At 47.4% G+C, this 24,124-nt stretch overlaps 1 protein-coding gene across 1 annotated transcript in view; it reads left to right on the forward strand.

The window, feature by feature from the left end:
* Positions 1-1,643: 1,643 nt before the first annotated feature.
* LOC119462516 (uncharacterized oxidoreductase YjmC) overlaps positions 1,644-24,124 on the forward strand; it is a 116,362-nt gene continuing 93,881 nt past the window's right edge. Inside the window, exons 1-4 of the mRNA XM_049672174.1 lie at positions 1,644-1,782; positions 3,620-3,808; positions 8,368-8,429; positions 15,974-16,027. Coding sequence (XP_049528131.1) covers positions 1,680-1,782; positions 3,620-3,808; positions 8,368-8,429; positions 15,974-16,027 — 408 coding nt within the window. The 5' untranslated portion in view covers positions 1,644-1,679. The remainder of the gene's footprint in view (positions 1,783-3,619; positions 3,809-8,367; positions 8,430-15,973; positions 16,028-24,124) is intronic.

The raw sequence follows: 24,124 nt of genomic DNA on the forward strand, positions 1-24,124 counted from the left end.
GAAGAAAAATTCGTCGGCCCTTCCGCTCTGTGAACATGGTTAACTAGCGATGCTGAAACATGCGGCCCGGTGTTTATCACTCGGTTAATTCCGAGGGTTCATTACAGTATTTCTCAATTACGAGGTTATTCACATGTTCGGCTGCCACGGAGAGAATTAACGACGTCACGGACGGTATGCCCGCAGTCCACTGTTGTCACTTGCGTTCGATGTCTCCAGTTTACTCGGCGGCATGGTCGGCAGCATCCGCCCGCCATTGCCGCTTGCGATTCATCAAAATTAAATTGCTTCAAAATTGAGACGTAAGACAATGCTTATACCCCTTTAAGCAATGGCTCATACGCCCCGTATAAACGTGGCCTCCCCATTGCGACGGCAGAAGCGAAATTCTACGCTGGGATGATGAGCGGCAACGGCGCCATCTGTGGAAGACGACGCTCGAGTCATTGCTGATGATGATAGTTTCTGCGTACAGGCGATGGACGGACGAATCGGCTAGCCATATCGCTTTAAATGCGATCCAACAGCTGCGTTCGTGCTTTCTTCGCTGTTGGTGCCTTCGGCGTGGCGGCCACCATTTGGGCTTGGCTGTATCTCGCTTATTTCAAATTTGATTTAGAGCGAAGCTGTATGCCTCTACTCCCCAGTGCATTCGTCGTGCCTGTGGGCAAAAATAACCTCTTTCGTGGGCCGATGCCGGAGATATTGCAATCGTAGGCTAAAATTGAAGCGACGCTCAGCGCAAACGCCAAGCGCGGCAGGAAGATGATGAATGTCGTGAAGCCGAAAACGCAGCCAAGCGACGAAGGTACAATGCAATCAATCGTTTCAAAGGTGCAAATTCTTAATTTAAGAAGAAATTTCTCAACGCATAATTTGGATTAATTGCTCCGCGTGTGATCTACTGTGTTTCCAGGTTGAGTGCATTTCGCGTGTCTCTGGTCCACTCTCTTTAGATGCCCGAAGTAGCGGCACAAGCCAAGTGGCAGGCCCGTCTTCGGCTAATAATCAGGTAAAGTGCACGTGAATGTTGTCATGTAAATAAATTCAAGCAACCCCGACATCGACTTCCAGCGTCGTGTCCGCAACTGCTATTCCCCTTATTTAGAGTTTTTGTTTATAGTTATGTTTTTATTGTACTGGTTGCCTTAGAAGTAAGCCCTTTACAATGCCTCAATAAAATAGGATGAAGTACGTTATAGCCGGAAATGACGTTAAACAGTTAACCACATCTGAAACCTGAGTTGTGAATGTAGATATCACACTATGGGGACAAGTGTTTCCCGCTAAAAGATTGCGTCATAAATGCCTTTTACGCGAGAATAATAGCGTATATCAGGTGTACGTAGGTTGGCGATGCAGCAGTGCAGTGCACGTGTAAATATAACAAAAAACAATAATTGCATGCGTTCTATGGCATCGCAAATTTTCCAGCTGACGGCACATATTTATTTTGCCGGGGACCCTATAAAGCTCTTTGCACCCAACAGAGCAAATCCTTAGCCTTGCGTGCTTGTTGTGTTATCATGATGATAACGCGGAGCGCACGCCTGTTGACATCATTTCAAAAGTCACTGTCTGTGAGCGGTCGCATTGACAGAAAAAATCCGGAAGGGTCGGTGTGGAAGGAAGGAATTGTGGTCTCCAGGAAAGAAGTCGAAGCCTTCATTACCCGTTGCATGCGAAAGGTCGGCACCGACAAGACTCACGCAGAAGCGTTGGCCAACGTTCTTGTCACTGGCGACTACAGAGGACACTTCAGCCATGGGCTTAATCGACTACGTGAGTCGTTTCCTTTTCACTTCACTTATCCTTATTCTCTCCCCTCCCCCACCGCTTTTCTTTTAGGGGCGAAGCTCCTTAGGGCGTGGGTCTGTCCTTCCTCCGATGTAGTATGTAGCCACCTGTAGTTTTATGAAGTGTTCACTAGATGGCGTAAGTGTCGATCTTTCTATATATAAGTGTATATAATGCCACTAGATGGCGCTATTTTTTCGTATAGTTGATGAGAAAACCTACAATGTAGTGCGACGGGTTACCGCTAGGGGTGTTATAATAAAAGGTGCTCGCTCTTGGCGCGCTTTCTCTTTCGCTCGGAGTCGCCACGTCTGTGTGGACTCACGTGTGTCTCCTTAGACTATAAGAAACCCACGACAATTAGGGGGACTTGCATAGAACTTGTCTTCTCTAACTTCCCATTGAGACCTATAGAAGAACCGTTATCCCTTCATTTCACGGACCACAAAGCCATGGTAATGAAGGGACTCCGCAAACCAAGCATCTAATAAGAAGCGTCTAAGAAAATAAAACGTATTGTATATATACACACACTGTTTCTCACGTGTTTACTTGATCATATACTGGGCGAATTAGTCGGTGTATTCACGGTTTACCGATCCCTCCGGAGCTTCGCCCCATCATCATCATTCACCTCGTGGATATGCTGTGATTTTTTTTACCCATTCTCAGTTTTTAATGCTTTGAGACGGAATGCAACAGCCATCCTAAATTACATAAAGCAGATGTGCCTATGTGTATTGTTTGCTTTTTTATGAGGCATTGAAGATGGTGAAAGTGTCCACGTAGGACAAATAGGTTCAGGTATAATGTGCATAGCTAAAAGAGAATACAGAAAATTTCGGAAGATTAAGTACAGAAGAAGAGAGGGCAGCTTGTTGGATCACTTGATATATGGTTCTGAGCATCGGAATGTCTGCGAACTGAATAGGAAACAGGAAAAAAAAGCCAAGGGGCAGGCGACGATTATGCTGAGCATACGTTCAACTTAGTCTTTGTGAAATAGCAGCTTCATGATATGAGTGAGACATATACGCTCCAATTTAAACAGGGAAAACAAGCATGGCAATCTTATTTACGTTAGGGAGAGGTTAATATCTTCTATCCCTGTTTTTAGACAGCGTAGTCATTCCTCCAGGCACTCGACTGAACATCTCCTGTGGAAGCTAAAGCTCAAAGTTATCAGTATAAGCATAAGCGATTGCGTTTTCATGACAAGGAATTGAACTGATAAAGTGGCAATTAAAACTGGTGAGAACATTGCAACTTTACGTTCAAACTTTATCCGAAGAGGCACCATTTTGTAAGCAGTAAAACTCACTCCTCTCCAAGTACTCACAAGTCTACGCTAAAAACAACCCGGTTGACCAAGGTCATGCATCCGTGTGCTTTAAAAATGCCTGGTTCAGCAGAGCCAGTTATTGTGCTTCGCGTCAAGCAAGCAGTATTCTGCTCTCAATATCAACATGAGCGCTCCAGACTGACACTCCAGGCCTGAATCTATTGCACAATTTAAAAATATATAAATTATGTGGTTTCACGTGCCAAAACCACGATCCGATTATGAGGCACGCCGTAGTGGGAGACTCCGTAAATTCGGACCACCTGGAGTTCTTTAACGTACACCTAAATGTGAGTACACGGGTGTTTTCGCATTTCGCCCCCATCAAAATGCGGTTGGCATCATTTTCTTCTGGCCAAATAATTCTCCATACACAACATGCAAGATAGTTTCTACAATTTTTAACATTAGGAGTTAACGATGCAGGGAGAATATTGTCCAGTAGGTTTCCTGAATACCTGGGCACTATTTTGCTTTCAGAGAGGTACGTTACCGACATTCAAAAGGGCGCATGCGAACGCTCTGGTGAGCCTGTGGTCATCAAGGAGTTCGCAGCTACAGCGTTGGTCGACGGCAAAAACTTGCTGGGCCCTGTCGTTGGCACATTCTGCATGAAGCTGGCCATGCTCAAGGCGAAACACGCCGGCATCGGATGGATCGTCGCACGAGGTAACATACAGCAGTACATTTGCCAGAAGCACATGGCTCATGTCATTGCCGCTAAGTGTTTAAAGTGGATATCCACTTTAGACATTGACCTCCAGCGTCGTGTCCGCAACTGCTACTCTCCTCATTTATAGTTTTTGTTTATAGTTATCTTTTTATTATACTGTTATGTTTTTATCTACTGAACAACTATCTCGTGGGAAAGCATTTATTAGTCAGTCTGCTAAATACTGGAACGTTCGGTTTTGGATAACAGACTCCAAGGTAAAGCGCAAGAAAGAAAATAATTGTTTATTCACTTTTGTGGCTTGACTTCGCAAAGGATTTCTCATTAATGCGAATAACATTATTCGCCTACTTCAGCCGTCTTGCGCCTAGTTATCTATCTATCTATCTATCTATCTATCTATCTATCTGTCCGTCCGTCCGTCCGTCCGTCCGTCTGTCTGTCTGTCTGTCTATCTGTCTGTATGTATGTATTTATGTATGTATGTATGTATGTATGTATGTATGTATGTACGTATTGACACGTATACATGTTTATCTTTCGCCGATGGCCGCTTTCCACCGGCTAACAAATGTTAAACGTTATCGCTCGGCGCAGGACGCGCCTGTATCGGAAGTTTCTAGAACGTTATCGATGCTTCTTTCCGTTGCCCCTTTTCACCGATGCTTATGTTATCTGATTGTATGAGCGACACGAATTCTCTAGAACTTTCTGGAAGACACGCGCGTACCAGGGATTATTCTGGAACCTTCGATGACTCAGGTATAAAAGCCGACGCGTTTTGTCGCTGATCAGATTTTCGACGATCGCCGACTGTGTTCGCCGCTATCGTTGTGCTTTGAGTGTAGCTTGCTTTTGTGGGCACAGGTTCGCCCAATAAACAACCAGTTTTGTCATACACAGTTTTGCGACTGTTTTATTTACCGTCACTACTACGTGACATCTGGTGGAGGTGCTAGTTCGTTCATGCACCGAACGCCCCCGCAAAGCCGCGACCCAAGCCCGAAACCGGAGGACTAGACCAACGTCGCCAAGGACCAGCGAGCTAGCCGTAGGCAGCAAGGACTTGTGCAGGAGTTCGGACTTCTTCCCGAATAGACCACCGCAATCAAGGCCAAGTCAACGACCAGAATGGCAGCACCAGCGTTCCCTATCCTGCTGCAGCAACCTCGGGAGCCACCGACTTTTTGTGGATCATCGGCTGAAGACCCTGAAACCTGGCTGGAGACATACGAGAGGACCGCGACGTTCAACAAATGGAGCGACGACGACAAGCTGCGCCATGTTTATTTTTCATTGGATGATGCTGCTCGGACCTGGTTTGAGAACAGAGAGACTACCCTGGTGACGTGGGACCTATTTCGTGAGAACTTCGTGAGGACCTTCACGAATGTCGTGCGAAAAGAAAGGGCCGAAGTTTTATTAGAAACCAGAGTGCAATTGCCGAACATCGCGATCTTCACGGAGGAGATGACTCGCCTGTTCCGCCACGCCGACCCCGATATGTCTGAGGAAAAGAAAGTTCGGTTCTTGATGCGGGGTGTCAAAGAGCAAATATTCGCCGGATTGATGCGCAACCCGCCCAAGTGTGTCGCCGAATTTCTTTCCGAGGCCACAACGATCGAGAAGACGCTTGAAATGCGCGCCAGGCAATACAACCGCCGTGCCCTGACCAACTACGCCGATGCTCAAGCACTAGGCGCCGACGACCTGCGCGAGACCATCCGAGCAGTCGTTCGCGAGGAGATGCAGAAGCTCTTTCCCGGGTCGCAGCCTCAAGTGGCATCTATCGCCGACGTCGTCAAAGAAGAAGTTCAGCGCTCACTTGGAGATGCCGATGTGCAGCCGCAATCGCCACAACCCCAGCCGGAAGCGCTGACCTACGCCGCCGTTGCCCGTCGTCAAGGCCCCCCTTCACGCTCGCGCCAGGGCGCCGTAACGCCGCAGTTCCGTCGTCCACCGCCGCCGCCGCCGCCAGCACGCCCGCCCGCCCGTCGCCCAGCGTAGCTACCCAAGGAAGACAGACATTTGGCGCGCCCCCGACCACCGCCCGCTCTGCTATCACTGCGGGGAAGCCGGCCATGTCTACCGCCGATGCCCATACCGCGAGATGGGCCTACGAGGGTTCGCCGTCAACGCACCGCGTCCACAGCTTGGCGAGCGACCACGTGACATCGCCGACTACCTCGCAGGAGCCCAGTGGCAACCACGACGACCCTCACGCTCGCCGTCACCGGGCCGCTACATCTCGCCGCATCGCCGTCAGTACACAGGTCCCACCCGGGGCCGATCTCCGAGCCCTTACCCGGGAAACTAAAGGCAGCAACCGATGGAGGTGCGGTTGCTGTACGACGCAATGCCGAAGATCCTCCGCCGCCGACGACGACGACGTGCCCTGCGCCGCAATCACAGCGGCGCCGGGCACGACCTGAAGTCATCCACGTGGTGCGTCTTAAGCCTTTCTACGCCCGCTGACGAGCTTATAGGTACTTGGTTATTTTCTTTCTTTATTACGCGTCGTTTTGTTTTCGCTTTCGCGTTTGTTTGTAGCATCGGGACGATGCTTTTTAAGGGGAGGGTATTGACACGTATACATGTTTATCTTTCGCCGATGGCCGCTTTCCACCGGCTAACAAATGTTGAACGTTATCGCTCGGCGCAGGACGCGCCTGTATCGGAAGTTTCTAGAACGTTATCGATGCTTCTTTCCGTTGCCCCTTTTCACCGACGCTTATGTTATCTGATTGTATGAGCGACGCGAATTGTCTAGAACTTTCTGGAAGACACGCGCGTACCAGGGATTATTCTGGAACCTTCGATGGCTCAGGTATAAAAGCCGACGCGTTTTGTCGCTGATCAGATTTTCGACGATCGCCGACTGTGTTCGCCGCTATCGTTGTGCTTTGAGTGTAGCTTGCTTTTGTGGGCACAGGTTCGCCCAATAAACAACCAGTTTCGTCATACACAGTTTTGCGACTGTTTTATTTACCGTCACTACTACGTGACAGTATGTCTGTCTGTCATCTTATGCCCACAAAGTGGACAGTGTTGTCTACCTGCTCGGGCCACTAGGCTCCTGGTCGTTATGTCATCGTGGTCATTCCATTGTCGTCACTCCAGCTTCGCGATATCTTACTCTCGTCCTCGTGCTTTCTTCCGCGACCCAGTGACCCAAGTTGTCTAATAGCTTGCGCCAGTGGGAATGCGCTCGTGGTCATTTCGCCGTCATGGTCGGTGCATCACCGTCATTCTGGATAGATTATTCGACACTATAAATGTCGTCGTCAATCACGCCATGGTCGTCACACAGTCGTCATGCATTCGCTCTGACACCGCCATAGTGATGCTACTGGTGTCGTTCAATCCTCGCCATCCCAGCTTCGTCATCAGACTCTCGTCGTGCCGTCGTCTTCACGCCATCGTCGACACACAGTCGTTGTCACGCCGTCGTGGTCACGCTGTCGTTTTATCACTGTCATCACTTCAGTGGCGTCATCAGTTTGTCATCGTCGTCATACCGACTTCGCCTTTACATTGACGCCTATCTTTCTTCGTCATTGTATTCCAATCATAATGTCGTCATTCCGTTGTGATTAGGCCACCCTTGTCAAGTCATCACTGCCAGACAAGTCGCTATCACGCCTCCGTCGTCAGACAGTCGTGGAAACGCCGTCGTAGTCGTGCCTTCATCGTGACTCCAGCTTCGTCATTCAACTCTCGTCATGTCGTGGTCGTCATTACATGGTCGTCATATAGGTTATGTCAGACAGTCATCGTCACGCCATTTTCGTCATGCACGCGTTGTCATCCCATTATTTTCAAGCCGTTATCGTGCTATCGACGTCATTGCATCGTCATCATGCAGTCGTCGTCATGCATACGTTGTCACACCGTCATCGGCTTCCCGTCGCGGTCGTTACATCGCTATCATTGTAACTTCGACATGCCTCAATGCTCATGGGCTTCCTTCGCAAGTGAGTGCCATAGCTAAGCGAGATGATATCGGAGTATGTGGCATATAGCCGAAGCTACGATGGTACTAGAATTACTACCATACGTGTTCAATAAACGTGACTTCAGGAACATGGTCTGTCGCTGAGTTGCTCGATTGCTATTCGCATTACCGCCAACAGTCACAGTGACATGAGTTATGCCGTAATTTCTTTAAGTACAACTCTGCAGCAGTACTCCTTCTGCTCGGTTAGAATATTCGGAAATATTTGTGAAGTCGATGAAATTATACTCACCAGAGAGATCTAAATTCGAGCTCTGTCGATGCTGCTATGGCAGTAAAAGTTTGCTCACTGTGCATGGTGACTTCACCAGGTATCCGTACTTTTGCTTGCAGCATGTTTAGCCTTCTTGTGCGTTCAAGAAGTTTCTATTTTGTTGAAGTCTTTACTCATCAGTTATTCTCACCTTTAACAAACTGATAATCTTCGCGTTTCCCGTCCGCGCCCGCGTTCGCTATATGAAACCTGCTGCCATAAACCGCAAGCAAACCATAGCATGCCCGATACTAGGTGTTCAAGTTATAATTGTAATACTATTACAGGTTCAAACCACTTTGGCATTGCGGGTTACTACAGCATGATGGCATCTTCCAAGGGCATGATTGTAAGTAATGATATATCGCGAACTGGCAAAGGCAAAGCATGCGCTTTCATCTGCTCATTTTTCTGTCTCTGTTAACAGAAAGGATGCAACAATGGCTCAATGTTTTCAGTATATATCGAGAAAAAAAACTAAAAAATCCGCCTAACCCTTTTTTTCTTGAATTCGGTGTTAACCGAAGACTGTTAGTGAAAGCAAATTTGTAGAAAGACATTACTTACAAAGCTGCGGGCATATAAGCGCTTCGTTCCAAGAGGCGTGGCGAGTTGGTCACAAGGAGGTTGAAAAAAAAAAAGCTTTTTTTTTCAACCTCCTTGGTTGGTCATGCGTAGCCCAGCAGCCCACACAATCTTATTTTTTTTTTTATTTGAGAGCCCTGGCGTGAGTGCTTGCAGTTTCCGTGCGTCGGGTGATTCGGTGGAAGGACTGGGCAGGATCAGCAATGGAAACACGGGGTCGTATTTACCTGGTCATATTTTTCTGTATAATTTTTTGGAGCTCTGTAGGTGCATTATGTAAAAATAACTCTTTCTTTTCAGCTATATATGAATACCACATTCCACACAGTTACATCGCCGTACACTGAAAGATTACTATACTTCTTTTCAAAACGTTTGTTAATCCATGTTTTAGATGCAACGGCATCTTTTAGTGCCAGGATTTCAAGTCATACATCCCTCTTCAGCGTCACCAAAGTTATTAAACGTGATAAAACCGCGAGGAAAATAAACTGATAAGCACGAAGCAAGAAATTAGTTAACGGAAAAGTAAGGTGAAAGTTCGCCAGAAATATGTTTACATGCACAAGGAAAAAGTTAGCTTTTCGATTGAAGTAAAAACAGAAAGTACGGCAATGTTTAGGGAAAATGAAAGACACAAACGCTCAACAATAGACATAACAAAATATTACATACTAGGGTGAAATGTAATTGCCAAGTGATTCTTTCTTTCTATATTTAGGTCGATTAAGGATGGAAGGAAAGAGTGGAGAAGGCAGGGAGGTTAACCAGTTCAGCGCAACCGGTTTGCTACCCTCCACATGGGAGCCGGATGTGGGGGAATGAAAGATGGGGAGGAGAGAGAGAGAGCAGATAGCACAGCACGCACATCGTCAGTCACAGTCCGTCACTCTTGCATGGTACGTGACACAACGAGAACATTGGAAATAGGTCCACCCATAAATTCCTAGAACATGTTCAGTAATTGATCCAACGTTTTAATCATTTTTGCATAAAAGTCGATATCACAGTTATAGCAGTTTTTCGGATTCATTCGGCCTATACTATTAATATATGTGGTATGTTGAGGTTTATTTATTTGTCATTTTGTGGAAAAAGGATGTGCATATACATAATTTGAATATACTATAGGATGTCCCATAGTAAGTCAGGGGACCTCCTTTTGATAATCTACATTTTGTTCGTAACATGTGCATCTGGTGACTGGTGTACAAACATATGAAAGCAGCGAAAACTAAATCCATTAGAAGCGGTGAACATATCAAACTATATATATGTTATATTAACATGACAAGGTACATATTCGCGCAAAGAGAAGTAAGAATTAGGAAGGCGCCATACATACATTTCAAATAGAACATGATGTAATTAACATTGTAATCGAACATGTGTAATTAACATTAACTCCGACTTATAAATTCTATGGGTATTATGTCAAGCTTTACCACAATCTGTATTATTGGGTGTTCGCTATAGGCACCGGGCGCGGGATGAATTTGGACCGGTGGCGCCTTCATGCGGCGGCGCCGTGAAAGTAATGGCATGTGGCGGCCGGGCCGCGCGCAGCAGGCGCTGCCGTGAAACAAAGTCTGATCAAACATGTTGCGTTTTTGGGTGCACCAACAGTTACTGAAACATGACTGAAGCTGGTTACGCCATTCAATTCAATCGTTGTTCATCGCGGCATCGCGTTTTTCAGGCGGAAAGTCTGTATATGTGCGGTCTGTAGGCAACAGCGCGTTCAGTGCTCAGCAACTGAAACGCGATACTCGAATCGCATGGTCGCCAGCGCTTTTTGCACTGACTGTAAGCGCTGGGGACACCGAACTGGTGCATTGTGGTGTAGAGGGAAAGCGAAAACCTTCGTAACGCATTATGGCTGCATTTGGTCCCACGGCGCTTACCTGTGGTTTGAAAAGAAAAAAAAAACGGCGGCAACCGCGCGCTGCCAGCGCTTCAATCGCTGGGCACTGTACATTTCCGACGCTGATTTGCTATGGTCTAGTTCTAACGTTAATAAGAGAGCCGTTCATACGCAAGAGCTTCGTGTCCCACTTGCGTGTCTTCGCCTCCACAGTGTAATGGCTCCGCAGCTTGGGCACCGAAGGCGAACCCTCAAATTTGTAGTCATTTTGCCGTCTTATCAGTGTATCAGTCTTCCATTTAATGTACATTTTCCTTCCTAGCAATTCCCAACTCTGGTTGTGTCCGGCACACGACTGTGCTGTGCATCGACGGCGAACACTAACGCAGTGGCGTGTTCACACTCGCCGCCACCGACGGCTCCCGTCGCGCTAAGCTACATAAAATGGGCCGTGACTGAAGATTGAGCTAGTTTATAAGCAATTAAGAATGGGGAAGCCTTGCAAAGATAAAAGAGCTACAACGGACAGAGAACGACTGACACATGTGCGATCGGCGAAGCAGCTCAAGAAACAGAATAAGGAAGACGTATGTCTCCTTTTTTTCTGTCCATAATTGTTGCGTTCTTCGCCTATTTACATGATTAAATACGCGAGAATGTTAACGCGCACAACAAAGTAACATCTGGAACATAACTGCTGGAGTTCCACGTCTTAGCTTGCTGCGGTGAGCTCCGTTCGCGTATGCATTTGCATCGCAATTTGCGCTCGTTTTCTGCTTTATATACTACTTGATGCCACGAATGTGACCTGCCTCGCACAAGTGACGACCTTTCTCAAAAGAAGACACGCGTAAATGCGTCTTCCGGTGCGTCAGCCCTTATAACCCGCAGTGCCAAATCACTGGAAGCACCGAGCGCCTTCGTCCCGTCGTCTGCTTCACATGCCAGTGCTTTGTTAGGTGCCGTTCGCGGCGCTGTTCGCCAGCATATCGCCGGCGCGCCGGTGGCGCCTTACAACGGCCGCCCGGTGCCTATAGGCGCCCATATAACAATCCTAAGTTTTCTCGCGCACTTAATACTATTCTAAACCAGCTTACCTTGACATATGTTAAAGCCGATTTCGTTCTTTTTGGCGATTTCAGTTTTGCTGGTATTAATTGGAGCGAAGAAACTGCGACGGCTAACACAACTGAAGTTAGAGATTTTATAGTTGTATGCATCAATTATAGCCTAACGCAATTAGTAATTCAGCCAACACGTGTCATTTGCGATTCCTCTAAGATTTCGGATTTAATACTGACAACCCATCCCAATAGCCCATCTTCGATTCACCATCTCCAAGAAATTAGTGACCATAAATTAGTTCATGTAGATTTCAGTTTTTTCCCTCCTACTAATCCCTCGCATAAGAAAACAATAACCTTATACGGTAAGGGTAATTATAATGCCTTAAATAATGAACTTTGCACCTTTTTACCGACATGTAAGGCCAATTTTCACCAGCGTTCTGTTCAGGAAAACTGGCTTACTTTTAAGCAGAAACTAACCGAGCTAATACACATGTTAATCCCTAAAACTACTATCCGTGTAAACAGCCAAAAACCATGGTTTAACAAAATTTTGCACCGCCTAGATAACAGGAAAAAACGTTCATTCCGGAATGCCAAACTTAAAGGGAGCGCCCAAAAGTGGGACAAGTGTTATGCAGCTCAAAAAGCTTATCTCACAGAAATCCGTAACGCCAAATTCGCATTCTTTAAGAACAATTTGCCTAATATGTTAACTAATAACCCCCGCAAGTTTTGGCAGATCATTAACCCCCAAGCAGTAGCTTCTACCACTCTTACTAACGACTCTGGAGAGGTTATTTCAGACGCTGAATGTTCCGATGCTTTTAACAAGGCCTTTTCATCTGTCTTCACTAATGAAGCAGACATTTCCTTACCTACGTTTTCATTTCGTATCACGTCTTCGATGCCTGAAATCAGTTTTTCTGTTGATGGTATATCATCCCTCCTCGAAAAGATCAAGTTGTCATCGGCATCTGGACTGGACGACATTAACGCGAAACTCTTGAAAAATATAGGGAACGTTGCTTCGGCTTATTTTGTTTCAATTTTTTCGCAATCTCTTTCCACAGGTATCATTCCAGATGACTGGAAAGTGGGAAACATCGTTCCTATCTTTAAATCCGGTAACAAAAACTCACCTCTGAACTGCCGACCAATTTCCTTGACCAGCGTACCTTACAAACTCATGGAACGCGTCATTTACTCTTACATCATGAATTTCCTCGACTCTCATAACTTCTTTCACAATTCTCAACATGGGTTTCGTAGGGGTTTCTCTTGCGAAACCCAGCTTGCCCTCTTTGTTCATGACCTTCATGCTAACCTTGATGTTAACGTAGAAACCGACTCCTTATTTCTTGACTTCGCGAAAGCCTTTGATAAAGTATCCCACAAAGGCCTAATTTTAAAATTATCCTTCGTAAACTTGCACCCGAATGTACGAAATTGAACAAAGGAATTCTTGACTAACCGTTCACAAGTAGTGTTTACAAATAACAAATTATCCAGCCCCCAACCAGTGTCATCGAGGGTGCCCCAAGGCTTTATCCTCGGTCCTCTTCTGTTCCTAATATACATTAACGACCTATCTTTGCATATATCGTCTAATATCCGCATGTTTGCTGACGACTGCGTCATTTACCGAACCGTTACTAGCCCATCTGACCATATGATTCTACAACAAGATCTCGACCACATAGTAAAAGGATGTGATGACTGGCTAATGTCCCTAAACCCTACTAAATGCAAACTCATTTCCTTCACTCGTCGTCAAATTCCCCTTCACTTCACTTATAACATAGCTAACGTCCCCATTGAATCAGTAACCACTTATAAATACCTTGGAGTTACCTTATGTAACAATATGTCCTGGAACGCCCACATTGCTAAAGTCACGTCATCTCCTAACAGAACTTTGGGTTTGTTGAAACGTCATGTGCGTTACGCTCCGAGACACGTAAAAGTACTTGCTTACAAATCATTAGTCAGGGCTAAGTTAGAGTACGCATCTCCCATCTGGAACCAACCCGAAGACGGTCTCACTGATACCCTAGAATCCGTTAAAAACCGTGCTGCTAGATTCATTCATGCTTCGTATTGCTTCTCCCTCAAAGCCGAGTGCAACTTATCACCTTTGTCTTGTCGCCGACGCATTGCCACCATCTCTCTATTTCACAAGTTCTTTCACTCTTCACCTAATTGCCCTCTATAAATTATCTCTGCAGCTCACATATCTCATCGCACTGGTCATGCGCTACAAGTTTCTCGCCCACGTGCCCGTACTGAAACATTTCCTGTTTCATTTTTTCCCAGAGCAGCAAAAGTCTGGAACGGCCTTTCTCGCAACATCGCCACTATCACCTGCCCATCAAGCTTCATGCATAGCATATCAAATGTATCATCGCACTGATCGTTGTGTCAACAATATTGTGTGTAAAAAGAAACCCCACCCCTTATTTAATACCCCCTCGGGGGTCTTTAAGGAAATAAAAATGAAATGAAATGGCATAGGTTGGCGCAGTACATAAAGTCAGCACACAAATATTATTTTAAAAAGCTAATTTTCCTGTTAAAGCCAAAACGCATAAGGGAGATATATCCCGCGTTTATCTGTACGTAAATATTTTTATAGAGCTGTGCCTGCAAAGTGGACTTATAGTTTTCCTAATTTCTCTGTTTTTGGTTTAGGTTAGGTTATGACGTTCAGTTACTCTGGTCTTGGTGAATAAAGCAAGCTATCTAAACAAATCAGATCAGGACGTCTTAATCCAAAGAGCTACAGTTTGTGAACTTGTGCAAAGGCAGCTTATGTGTGTCATTCAAATTTTATTTTCAATATCAATTTTACGGACGATCGAAGTGCCTTCGCACCATCGCCGTTAGCGCCATCACTCGTGTTGCCACGGTATTGACGCGCAGGCGTGGCTCGCTCGCTAAAGTATAGAAGGTCTCCGAAGAGGGCGTAGTGCGTTTGGTTGCAAGAGCGGCCAAGCCAGGTGCAAGCGCCCTCACGCTCAGCTCAATCAGGGGACGTATTCTGCGACGATCCACTTCAGCGATACTATCGCTTTGGCCATCGGGCGCACACTGATTGGCTGATTGAGCATAATTGGATGAGCTGATTGGCTGGTTCTGCACGTAGTGCTCAGCCGGCCAATCAGCGCACACCTGATGACCAAGGTGGGGCCAAGGCGACACTGTTGCCGAAGTGGTTCGTCACAGAATACGTCCCCAGCCCTTCGTACAGCAGTGCCCGGGCAGCGTTCTGTCTTTCACTGCTGGCACAAGCGTTACGCACATTAGCATTCCTGCTGAGCAGCTGTGTTGTGCATCTGAGCAGATTTGTATACACTGGGACCAGTGCATACAGCAAACACTGGTCTCAGCGGAACGGGTCCCCGTAAAGGTCAAAGTAAACCTATGTAAACGTTTTATTGGGTGCTCACAAACGCCGACTGTCTTCCGTCGTTCTCAGACGTACGTTTGATCTCTCATTTATTAAATATTTGTTTTTCATTCCTCCTCCTCTCGTGCACCAATTATAAGTGCAACGCCGGTAACGCCGCTGCCGGCGTTCCATATCACACGAGCGTTGTAACGCGCTCTTAATTTGCCAGAGTTGTGTTCCTGCTGCGCGGCATCAGTTTTCTGGCGCGATGCGGCGCACCATGTTCGCCATGTCACCTCCGTGTATTGTTATACACCGTTTCAAACATAGCGTTCACTGCTGTGGAGGCTAGAAACCCTTCATGTAGTAGCTCTGTTGATATGAAGAAATAGTTCGGTGCGTTTTTCAGCAAATGTATGAAATTGTCCTTTATTTAGGTCCGATATTACATAAAACAACTTTTAATCCTTAAAAAAGAATGAACAGGGCTGTACGGCTGTTAATTCCTTGCTTTAGATCACCTCGCCTGTCGTCGTTTTCTTTTGCGTCTTTTTGCATTTCCGGCCCGTCGCGGCAGCTCCATCGCACATGCTGGCGCGAACATGTGCTCCACGAAACTTGATCATAAAACGCGCGGAGTAACACGTATTGATTGCCGAACTTCTTGTGCAACTTCCACACCATTGCACACTAAGTATGGAACGGAGCACGGAACAAAATGGGATGAGCCCGAACGTAACGCTAAGCCTTGCTATCTGCGTTCAATGCTTCACCTTCCTGCGGAACTGGCATTTTTTAATTCATGCTGTAATATGCAAACTGTCGTGCATAAGCGTTAACTCTGGCAGCCGTGGTAGCCCTCTCAACAAAGCGCATGCTTGTGAAAGGAATTAGCATAGGGTTTAGAGTGCATGGGCTGTTTGGGAATGCCTGCTCCAGTAAGTATCCTCTCTGGCTAATGCTGTGCGCATTCATCTCTCTTTCAGGGCATTTCATACAGCAACGGATCTCCTCTAGTGGTGCCATCTGGAGGAAAGAAGGCAAGTGCTCTACTTTGAATGAACTTGACGGTGTGCATGCGCGGGTGCGCGTGTCCGTACTGGACAGCAATGTGAGGTCTGCATGAAGGCGGTCGCGCACTTGACGTGTTCGTTCCTCCTCATATAAAGAAGCGGAAATAGATCGCGTTAAGGTGAGACATTCGGAAATTTGTATTCAATGCAGAAATCGTTCTTTGAAGCCAAGGAAATTTGATATAGGGCTCCATACCTCGAGTTTGCAGACACACGCCAGCACCACTTCTTCCCCTGGCGGACCGCTGAGTCACAATGTCGCCGACAGCGTGAGGCGCCCGCTATGACCGCTATCTTTGAAAAATTGCTCCTTGCGTCCCCGCTGTTTCGCCATGGTTCGGCGGTCTGGTAGCCTAGTGTTGTTGCGTAGTTAGCTACCACAACAGAAACAAAAGCACCTAGGCCCTGCAGCCGCTTGGCAAGCTCTACAGTTTTCCGAATAAATGGTACGAAAAGGCACGCAAGCAGGCAGGGACAACCACCGTCCTCAAAATCAAGTAATTCGGAAGGGGAAAGTTTGCCGTTTTACTTATTGATTGATATTATCCGCGTAAGCGTTGTTACTTTGCCTGATAGTTCAGTCATGATGACAAGAATATCGCTGCAGATCTACTTAGACGTGCTCTGAGCGACGCCTTGAGCATCGCCTGATTTGCGCGTGCGACGCACATTGTGCTTTCTCGTGTTTGTTTGACAGCGCGCACTTGATCGGTAACATTTCTGTAGCAGCAAGTTGGCAGCAGTTGAGCGCTTTAGCACAGGCGTATGATAAGGTAGTTCATTTGTAAAAATTGGACTGAGGTATAACTCTTGTAAACCTAGTTACGACGAGCGAAAGGTCTGCTTGGCTTGGTTTTGCAAAGACTATGCCCACAGTGTTTCATTAATGCACGCTTCCGTGCTTGGCAAGCTTCTCTATAACGTGCTAATATGGTTCCCTTACTCCGGTGTTTCAGCAGCCAACTTTGCCTTTGCTTGAGATTTCGCAGCCTGCCGTCTAGCTAAGTCTATTGGATGATTGGATTCAAACTGTTGCTTGCGCTGAAGGGAACGCACAAACGGCCCAGCCGGCGAGATTGAGCGACCAAGCGCCGGCGAAGCAGCCGTTACACCTTCGCTATAGACCCTTTTCGCGGAGCAGTTTGTTATTGAGAAACGAGATGGCGCTCACGGCGGCGCGCCATACCTCTCCTCAGCGACCGCGCACGAATACGAAACCATTACAGCTTCTACCTTGCTTCTGTGGGATCAGCTGTCGGAAATGCAACTGAGTTTTCACTAGCACACTGTGCTCCAATCATGCTAGATTGAATCATATGGATTGAAGACGTGTGCAGTAGTTCGCTGCAAAAATAGTGACTGGCATGTTAAGGAATAGAATGAATCTGTGTGGCCAAGTTCGCGGACCGCTGCTGCAACTCTCCGAATGTGTTACTGTCACTTCGTGATGTACGGCTTTCCTCGAGGGTACAGAAATTTGCTCATCCGCCAGCCTTGTATCGCTAACCTTCAAAGAACGGGCTTCATCCCCAGAACGTCGGCAAGAGTAAGTACCACTCGTTAAACAGTGACAAAGGGAGTAGCGCCGCTTCCTGTGATAGTAAGTTTCGCGCACGTTATCTATACACATCTTTCCCAAATGGCAGAAAAACTTACGCCCACTCTATCGCCGACGTATCAAGAATAAGTGAATGGGCGCACACTTTAATATATGCGCACTGTATACGCACAATAAATGACGGACTACACCTATGGCGCACGAATGGTCGAAGCTGAATGTTCCGTGACGGTCCACAAGAGTAAGCGAATTACTAGCTGTAATATATATTTGCTACAAGGTACCCAATGTATAAAACAGCTACGTTTCAAGCGTTGTACGCAGCAAGAACAAATCTATCGGAACTGAGCACACCTGCGAGCGATTACGCACAAAATAATCAGATAGTTGCCGCACCGAGGAACTTCACCGAGTCAGAAACTGCCAAGCCACTGCTTCAAAATATTTGCCAGATAACTAGAACAAGGAGCAAGACACACTAATCCTGATTCAATTCATGAGCGGAAAGCTTGTAATACATATTTAGCCCCACTTATAGAACAAGCACCATATACGCTGCTTGCGCCGTTTGGACATAGTTTAATCAGCTCCGAAATCGCTTTTGCATGTTCTCTGATGCTGTGATCAAAGCTTCGTGTCGTCCACCAAGTCACCGTCTACGATGTCTCCGAAAACAGAGGTTTTCTATGCCACGCCGGCGTCATACACGTCCATTGTAAACAAGGAGGCAACGGAGGCAGTTGAAGCAGGCAATGGACGCGTCACCACGTAATCAAACGTGGCAGCGCCCACGGGATCGCCACGAAAAGGGTCAATAGTCGCGTGGTACCGCAGTGGCGGGGCTCCGAGCGAGCGCAGCTGCGACGCCTCTCTGCAGCGGATCACGTGGCGTGACGCCACACCTGCGCTCCGGCGGCTCAAGGTCATTTCGACGCGATAAATGACCTTGCTAGACATGGCGTAGTAGAGTTTTCGCTGTAAAATAATGCAGACCATAGAGTGTGGAATCGTGACTCCGCCAGTTGTGTTGCGAGAGAAGGGCAGCAGATGTTTGAATTACTTTGACTCCCAGTCTCGCCACCCGGGCACTTACGATTGTGATCAAGCCCGATGCGGATCACTTTTTTTTCGGTCGCGATCAAGAAGGGTGCCTGTTGCACGGTCCGACAATCCGGGTAGAGTTGGTTGAGCTCACTGAGCAATTCGATGCAAACGACAGCCCACGATCACGATCTACAGGATTCAAATTGAGCAAAATCGTGGTTGAAAACACTATATGTAGAAGCACCCGATCCGAACTGGATGCGATAGCGCTCCAAAAGTACCTCTATTACAGGGGTAAAAGTTCATCACAGGTTCTTTTTTCTATTTTTATTTTTTTATTTATTATAGCATCAAGGCACAGCTGTACATTGCAGAGGGGGTGGGCAAAGGTTGATACAGCGGCAAATAACACATACTTGACTATAAACAGAAAATACAAATAAGCAAGCAACTTTCAAAGAAAAGGTCAAAAGCAAACACGTGGAAGTCAATAATTAATAAAAAGTAAAAAACGATAATTATTCCGTAAGTGTTCGATAAGTACCTCGTACAATACATGGCAAAAGCATGGCAAACATGGGATGCAAATGGTAAGAATTGTAATCAAAAACATGGAAAGCATAAAAAAATGCGTGGCATTGCATAAAAATCATATACCATATAAAATACCAGGCATAACTTTAAAAATATACATATGAACAGTTATGTTCCAGAACAATCTGTAAATCACAATATTAATTTTAAAATGAAGCTTTTGAGTGTGGTGCTGAATTTATCGGTGCCAGTTATGCTTAAACGATGGGACTACGTTATTCCAATCTTTGCTCGTTTAAGGGACAAATGAATATGAAAAGCCAATGGTGTTGCAGTGGGGAATGCTTAACTTTTGGCGGTGGTTAACGCGAGGCGACATGTATCTCTCATGGTCCTCGAAGTGTTTAGACACCTCCAGGGCTTCACAGTCGTGTCGCGTGACGCGATAGTAAAATCTTCTCTCTTGGTACTTGTGAGGCGGCTTTCCAGGGAGTTCCTTCACGTTCTTTTCTTCGACGAGTCCTTTGCCTCTTTGTTTTCGCTTTTAACATCCAGTGATGTTCCGTCACAATCACGCCACTCGCTGCACCTGCGCGAAGCTGCCGCTCCTGCCGACGCTTAGCTGCGGCACACCGCTGAGGCTAAGAGCCCCAGTGTCGCGCTTATTAATGGGCCCCAGTTACACGCGCGAGTTCCCTCGGCGGACTGGGTGAAACGGATAAATATTTCGCATGCGAAACATTTAAATAAATTGGTCTGGAGAAGCGAACAAGCGTCACTTCCTTGACTCTACGAGCAACAGCTGTGGTGCACGCTGGTCTTCAATATTTTTATATATTTTTTTGCCCTACCTGTCCGGAAATATGTAGAAATTTCACGGGTAGGTGCCGGCGCTTCGTGTTCTCGGGGCTGCTTTGGCACTAAACGGCAGCCTTGTATGGACAAATGCACGGGAGACACAATCTCGTAGTCGGTACTCCCGTACAGAACCAGCCTGCGGGATCGCGCTTCCTAGCGACATTTTCATTTCCGCCCGCGAGCGGCGCTGCTTAGCATCGTCGGCAGTGCTGCAAAGCTTAGGTTGGGAATTCTATGGCGGAAGAAAAGCCAGGGTGTCCCAAAAACAGCACTTCTGTGCAATAGGCTCACTCTTGCACTAGGACATGCAAATTCTCGAATACACTGTTCTATATGAATGATAGCATGACGCAGGTTTTGTGGTGAATACACCATTGGAAAAGAATACATATTAAATAATTAGATATGCCAAACAGGAATCGTCGGTGATTATTAATGCTATTGGCATTCTTTGGGTACTGCAACCATTTTGAGCATATCTATCCTACCCCTACCAGTGGCCTAAGTTGTGTACCGGCTTGGGTCAATAGGTATGGGCTCGTGCATCGTGATGCCGTCGTGGTGGTGCCATCTTCGTCATTCCAGCTTCGTCATCCGATTCTTGCAATGATGTCATCGTCACGCCTTCGGCCCCGACCCAATGGTCCAAGTTGTCTAAAAGCGTGGGTAAGAAGGTATGTGCTCGAGGTCGGAACGGGGTCAGGATGGTTGCGTCGTCGTTGTTCTAGCTTTGTCATCTAACTCTCGTCGTGCGTTCGTCGTCACGCCACCGTCGTCAACAGTCGAAAGTCTTGGTCGTTCGGTGGTCCTTAATCCAGCTCCGCCATCTGTCTGTTGTCATGTCGTCACCACGCCTTGCACTCCGACCCACTGACGCAAGCTGTCTAATAGCTTGGGTCACTAAGTATGCACTCGTGGTCGTGATACCGTCGAGGATATTGCATCGTCATTGTTCCACTTTCGTCATCCGACTCTTGTAATGCTGTCGTCGTCACGCCTTCTGATCGGACCCAGCGGCCCAAGTTGTCGACTATAGCTTGAGCCCCTAAGTATGTTGTCGTGGTCGTATACCACACGACGACAATGGTCGTGCTCATCTTGTCTCGTCATGTCTCGCCGCTTGTGGTTGTACCCGTCGAGTGCTCGGTCTGCTGAGAAGGTGTATACACCTCCCCGTAGGTCAATAACAGCGCCGTATTCTTGCAAAAAATCAACCGCGAGAATGACGTCACGGGAGCATGTGCGTAGGACAAGGCAGCTCGCCACGAATGTCGATCCTCGAATCCGAACTCTTGCCGTGCAGGTTCCCAGTGGAGTAACGACGTGACCGCCAGCCGTACGAATCTGCGAGCCATGCCAAGGGGTAATTACTTTCTTCAGAAACGTCGCCAGCCTACCGCTTAATATAGAATAGTCCACACTGGTATCTACAAAAGCACTAACCGCGTAACCTTCGATCACCACCGGTATGTCGAGCGAAAGCCGGTCATTCCGTTCATCTGCAGTTGACGTCTGATCCGTGTCCTCGCTCGTTCGCGTCGATCGGAGATCTTCAGCGCGTCGACTGCCAGCGGCCTCGCCCACAGTGGTCGCTGTGGTTAGTTTTCCCGGCGGGGACTTGGCGATCGTGTGCCGGAATATCGCTGGGGCGGTGGTGAAAATCGCTGTGGTTACGGCGAGCGTGACTGTCGCCCGGTAGACGGTGGCATGCGCTGTGGAGCAAGATAATATAGCCAGATCACCGCCACCCCGACTTGGCCAACGACCTGAGGTCGTTGGCCAAGTCGGGGTGGCGGTGAGTAGGTGTAAAAGCTCCGCAACCCGAGACGTCGGTATGGGCACTGGCGGTACAAACGATCTGCCTCACCGCAGTGGAAGCACAGAGGCCGGCGGCCTGGTGTGCACCTAACATCCGACTTCCGAGGGATCATGCGTCGGTCGTCGGCGTAATATACCGGCTGCTCCTGCGGAAACACAGCGGGAGGAGCGGCGGAGGGAAACGCTGGAGGTGCGCGTCGTTCTGCGATGTCTTGTACCGGTTGGGCAGATGAAAGCGTAACCGGATGAGCCGCGTGAACCAACAGCGGGGGTGGCGCAGGGAGTCTCAGGGTTTCCGCGTAGGTCGCACGGCGGTGTTCAGTCGGTGCAGGCGCGGTGTAAGCAAGAGGACAGGTGGACCGGAGCGCTTGGTGAGCTTCATCTTTTACGACACCCTCAATAGAGCTCACCGCCGCTTGTGACGTGCCGAAAGCCTTCTGTATTTCTTCGCGCACGACAGTGCGGATTAGTTCGCGGAGGTGGTCATCGCTGCTTCTGGTGGCCGTGAAAATATCGGTGGTGGATGTCACGTTAACTTACCGCTCATAGAAATTCGATCGTTGCTGAAGCATCTTCTCCATACTTACAGCCTCAGATAAAAATTCGGCGACACTCTTCGGATGGCTCCGCACAAGACCAGCGCAGAGCTACTCCTTCACTCCTCGCATCAGGTGATGGAACTTCTTGTCCTCGATCATTCCCGAGTCTGCTCGTCTGAAGAGGCGCGTCATATCTTCGACGAATGTGGTAACACTTTCGTTGGGAAGCTGAACGCGGACCTGGATTGCTCGTTCGGCTCGTTCGCGGCGATCAGCACTGGCGTAGATGTCTATAGTAACTGACGGTGGAACTCACGCCACCATGTCAGTTGCTTCTCACGGTTTTCGAACCATGTGAGCGCGCCGTCTTCCAGGCAAAAAAAGACACTTCGAAGTGTAGTTGCGTCGTCCCATTCGTTTTATTCGGCCATGCGCTCGTAGTCGGCCATCCAGTCTTCGACGTCTTCGAAGACCTTGCCATGGAACGACATTGGAACCCGTGGATATTGAAGTGTGTACCGGTTCGTCACTGTGGCGCCTTCCATACCGGTTGAGATGGTCTGAAGCGCTGCGGGGTCTTCAGGAGGCAGTCACCGGATCCTGCGGCTGGCCCGGTGGACCGGCGTATCGATTGGCACGGGGGTAGTGGTTCCACTGCCAGAAGGGGTCCGCGACATGGGTGAGGAGTACCCAGCACCTCCATCACTTTGTCACGTGCCTTGTGAGAGAACGGGCGACGCGATCTTTATTGAGGGTAGCGGCTCCTTAAAAGCACGGCGCTGGGAGCTCGCTATCGAGCGGGCGGATGATGATGATGATGATGATGATGATGATGATGATGATGATGATGATGATGATGATGATGTCCTCAGCACATGGCTCGTACCCACTTTGGGGGATTGTCCAAGAATTGGGCCCCTGAACTTTTAGATATGGATTCTGAAATTACAGTTACTGTGCAATTTAGTAATCAGAACAGACAAATTAATTTTCCTAAACTGCATAATTTATAATATTAATGTCATGCATTAAAACTGAAATATCTCTGAGAACTGTTAAAGTAGGTATTTAAAATTTTATTCGTTTGGTTGACTGAATGAAACCACAAACGGCATCAAATACGCCCCGGTCCGGCCGAAACGTCAATAAACCGCTTCATACGCGCCCCTGTGGCTAAAGCCAAATACCGAGGCACCGAAAGTGAGTACTGTTTCTGACGTTAAATTTACCCCTAATTTAGCAAGCGGTATTTCAAGAAGTCGTTTTCTTTGTAATTTATACCGACGACATTATAAAAAATAGTGTTCTACAGTTTCCATTTCTAGGCAGAATTGACACAGCGGCGATATCGCCAGACCAGCCCTGTGTAAATATAGGTTTAATGGCGGGACACGGCTGCCTAATTTTGTAATTATTATACTTCCGATTGTCTTGATGGACACCAATATATTTTCCACGGAAATTTTAGGTGCTGAAATTCAGTCCGTGATGTTATCGTTTCCATGCTATCTCTACGAATTGTAAATTTCCGATATCTGATCGCTGTAATTTGTGCCACCACTGGAAGGACCGATAAACACGCGCACTTCTTTCTTTTTGTCCGTGCCTGCCTCTTAGCACTGCACCCACTACTGCTGGTGGCAATATAGCAACTTCTCTTATTCTCAATTACTCTGTATACTGCAGCGCGAGATATCACAAAGAGAGATTCAC

Source organism: Dermacentor silvarum, chromosome 8 (assembly GCF_013339745.2).
Source record: "Dermacentor silvarum isolate Dsil-2018 chromosome 8, BIME_Dsil_1.4, whole genome shotgun sequence".
NCBI classification, from domain to species: Eukaryota; Metazoa; Arthropoda; class Arachnida; order Ixodida; family Ixodidae; genus Dermacentor; species Dermacentor silvarum.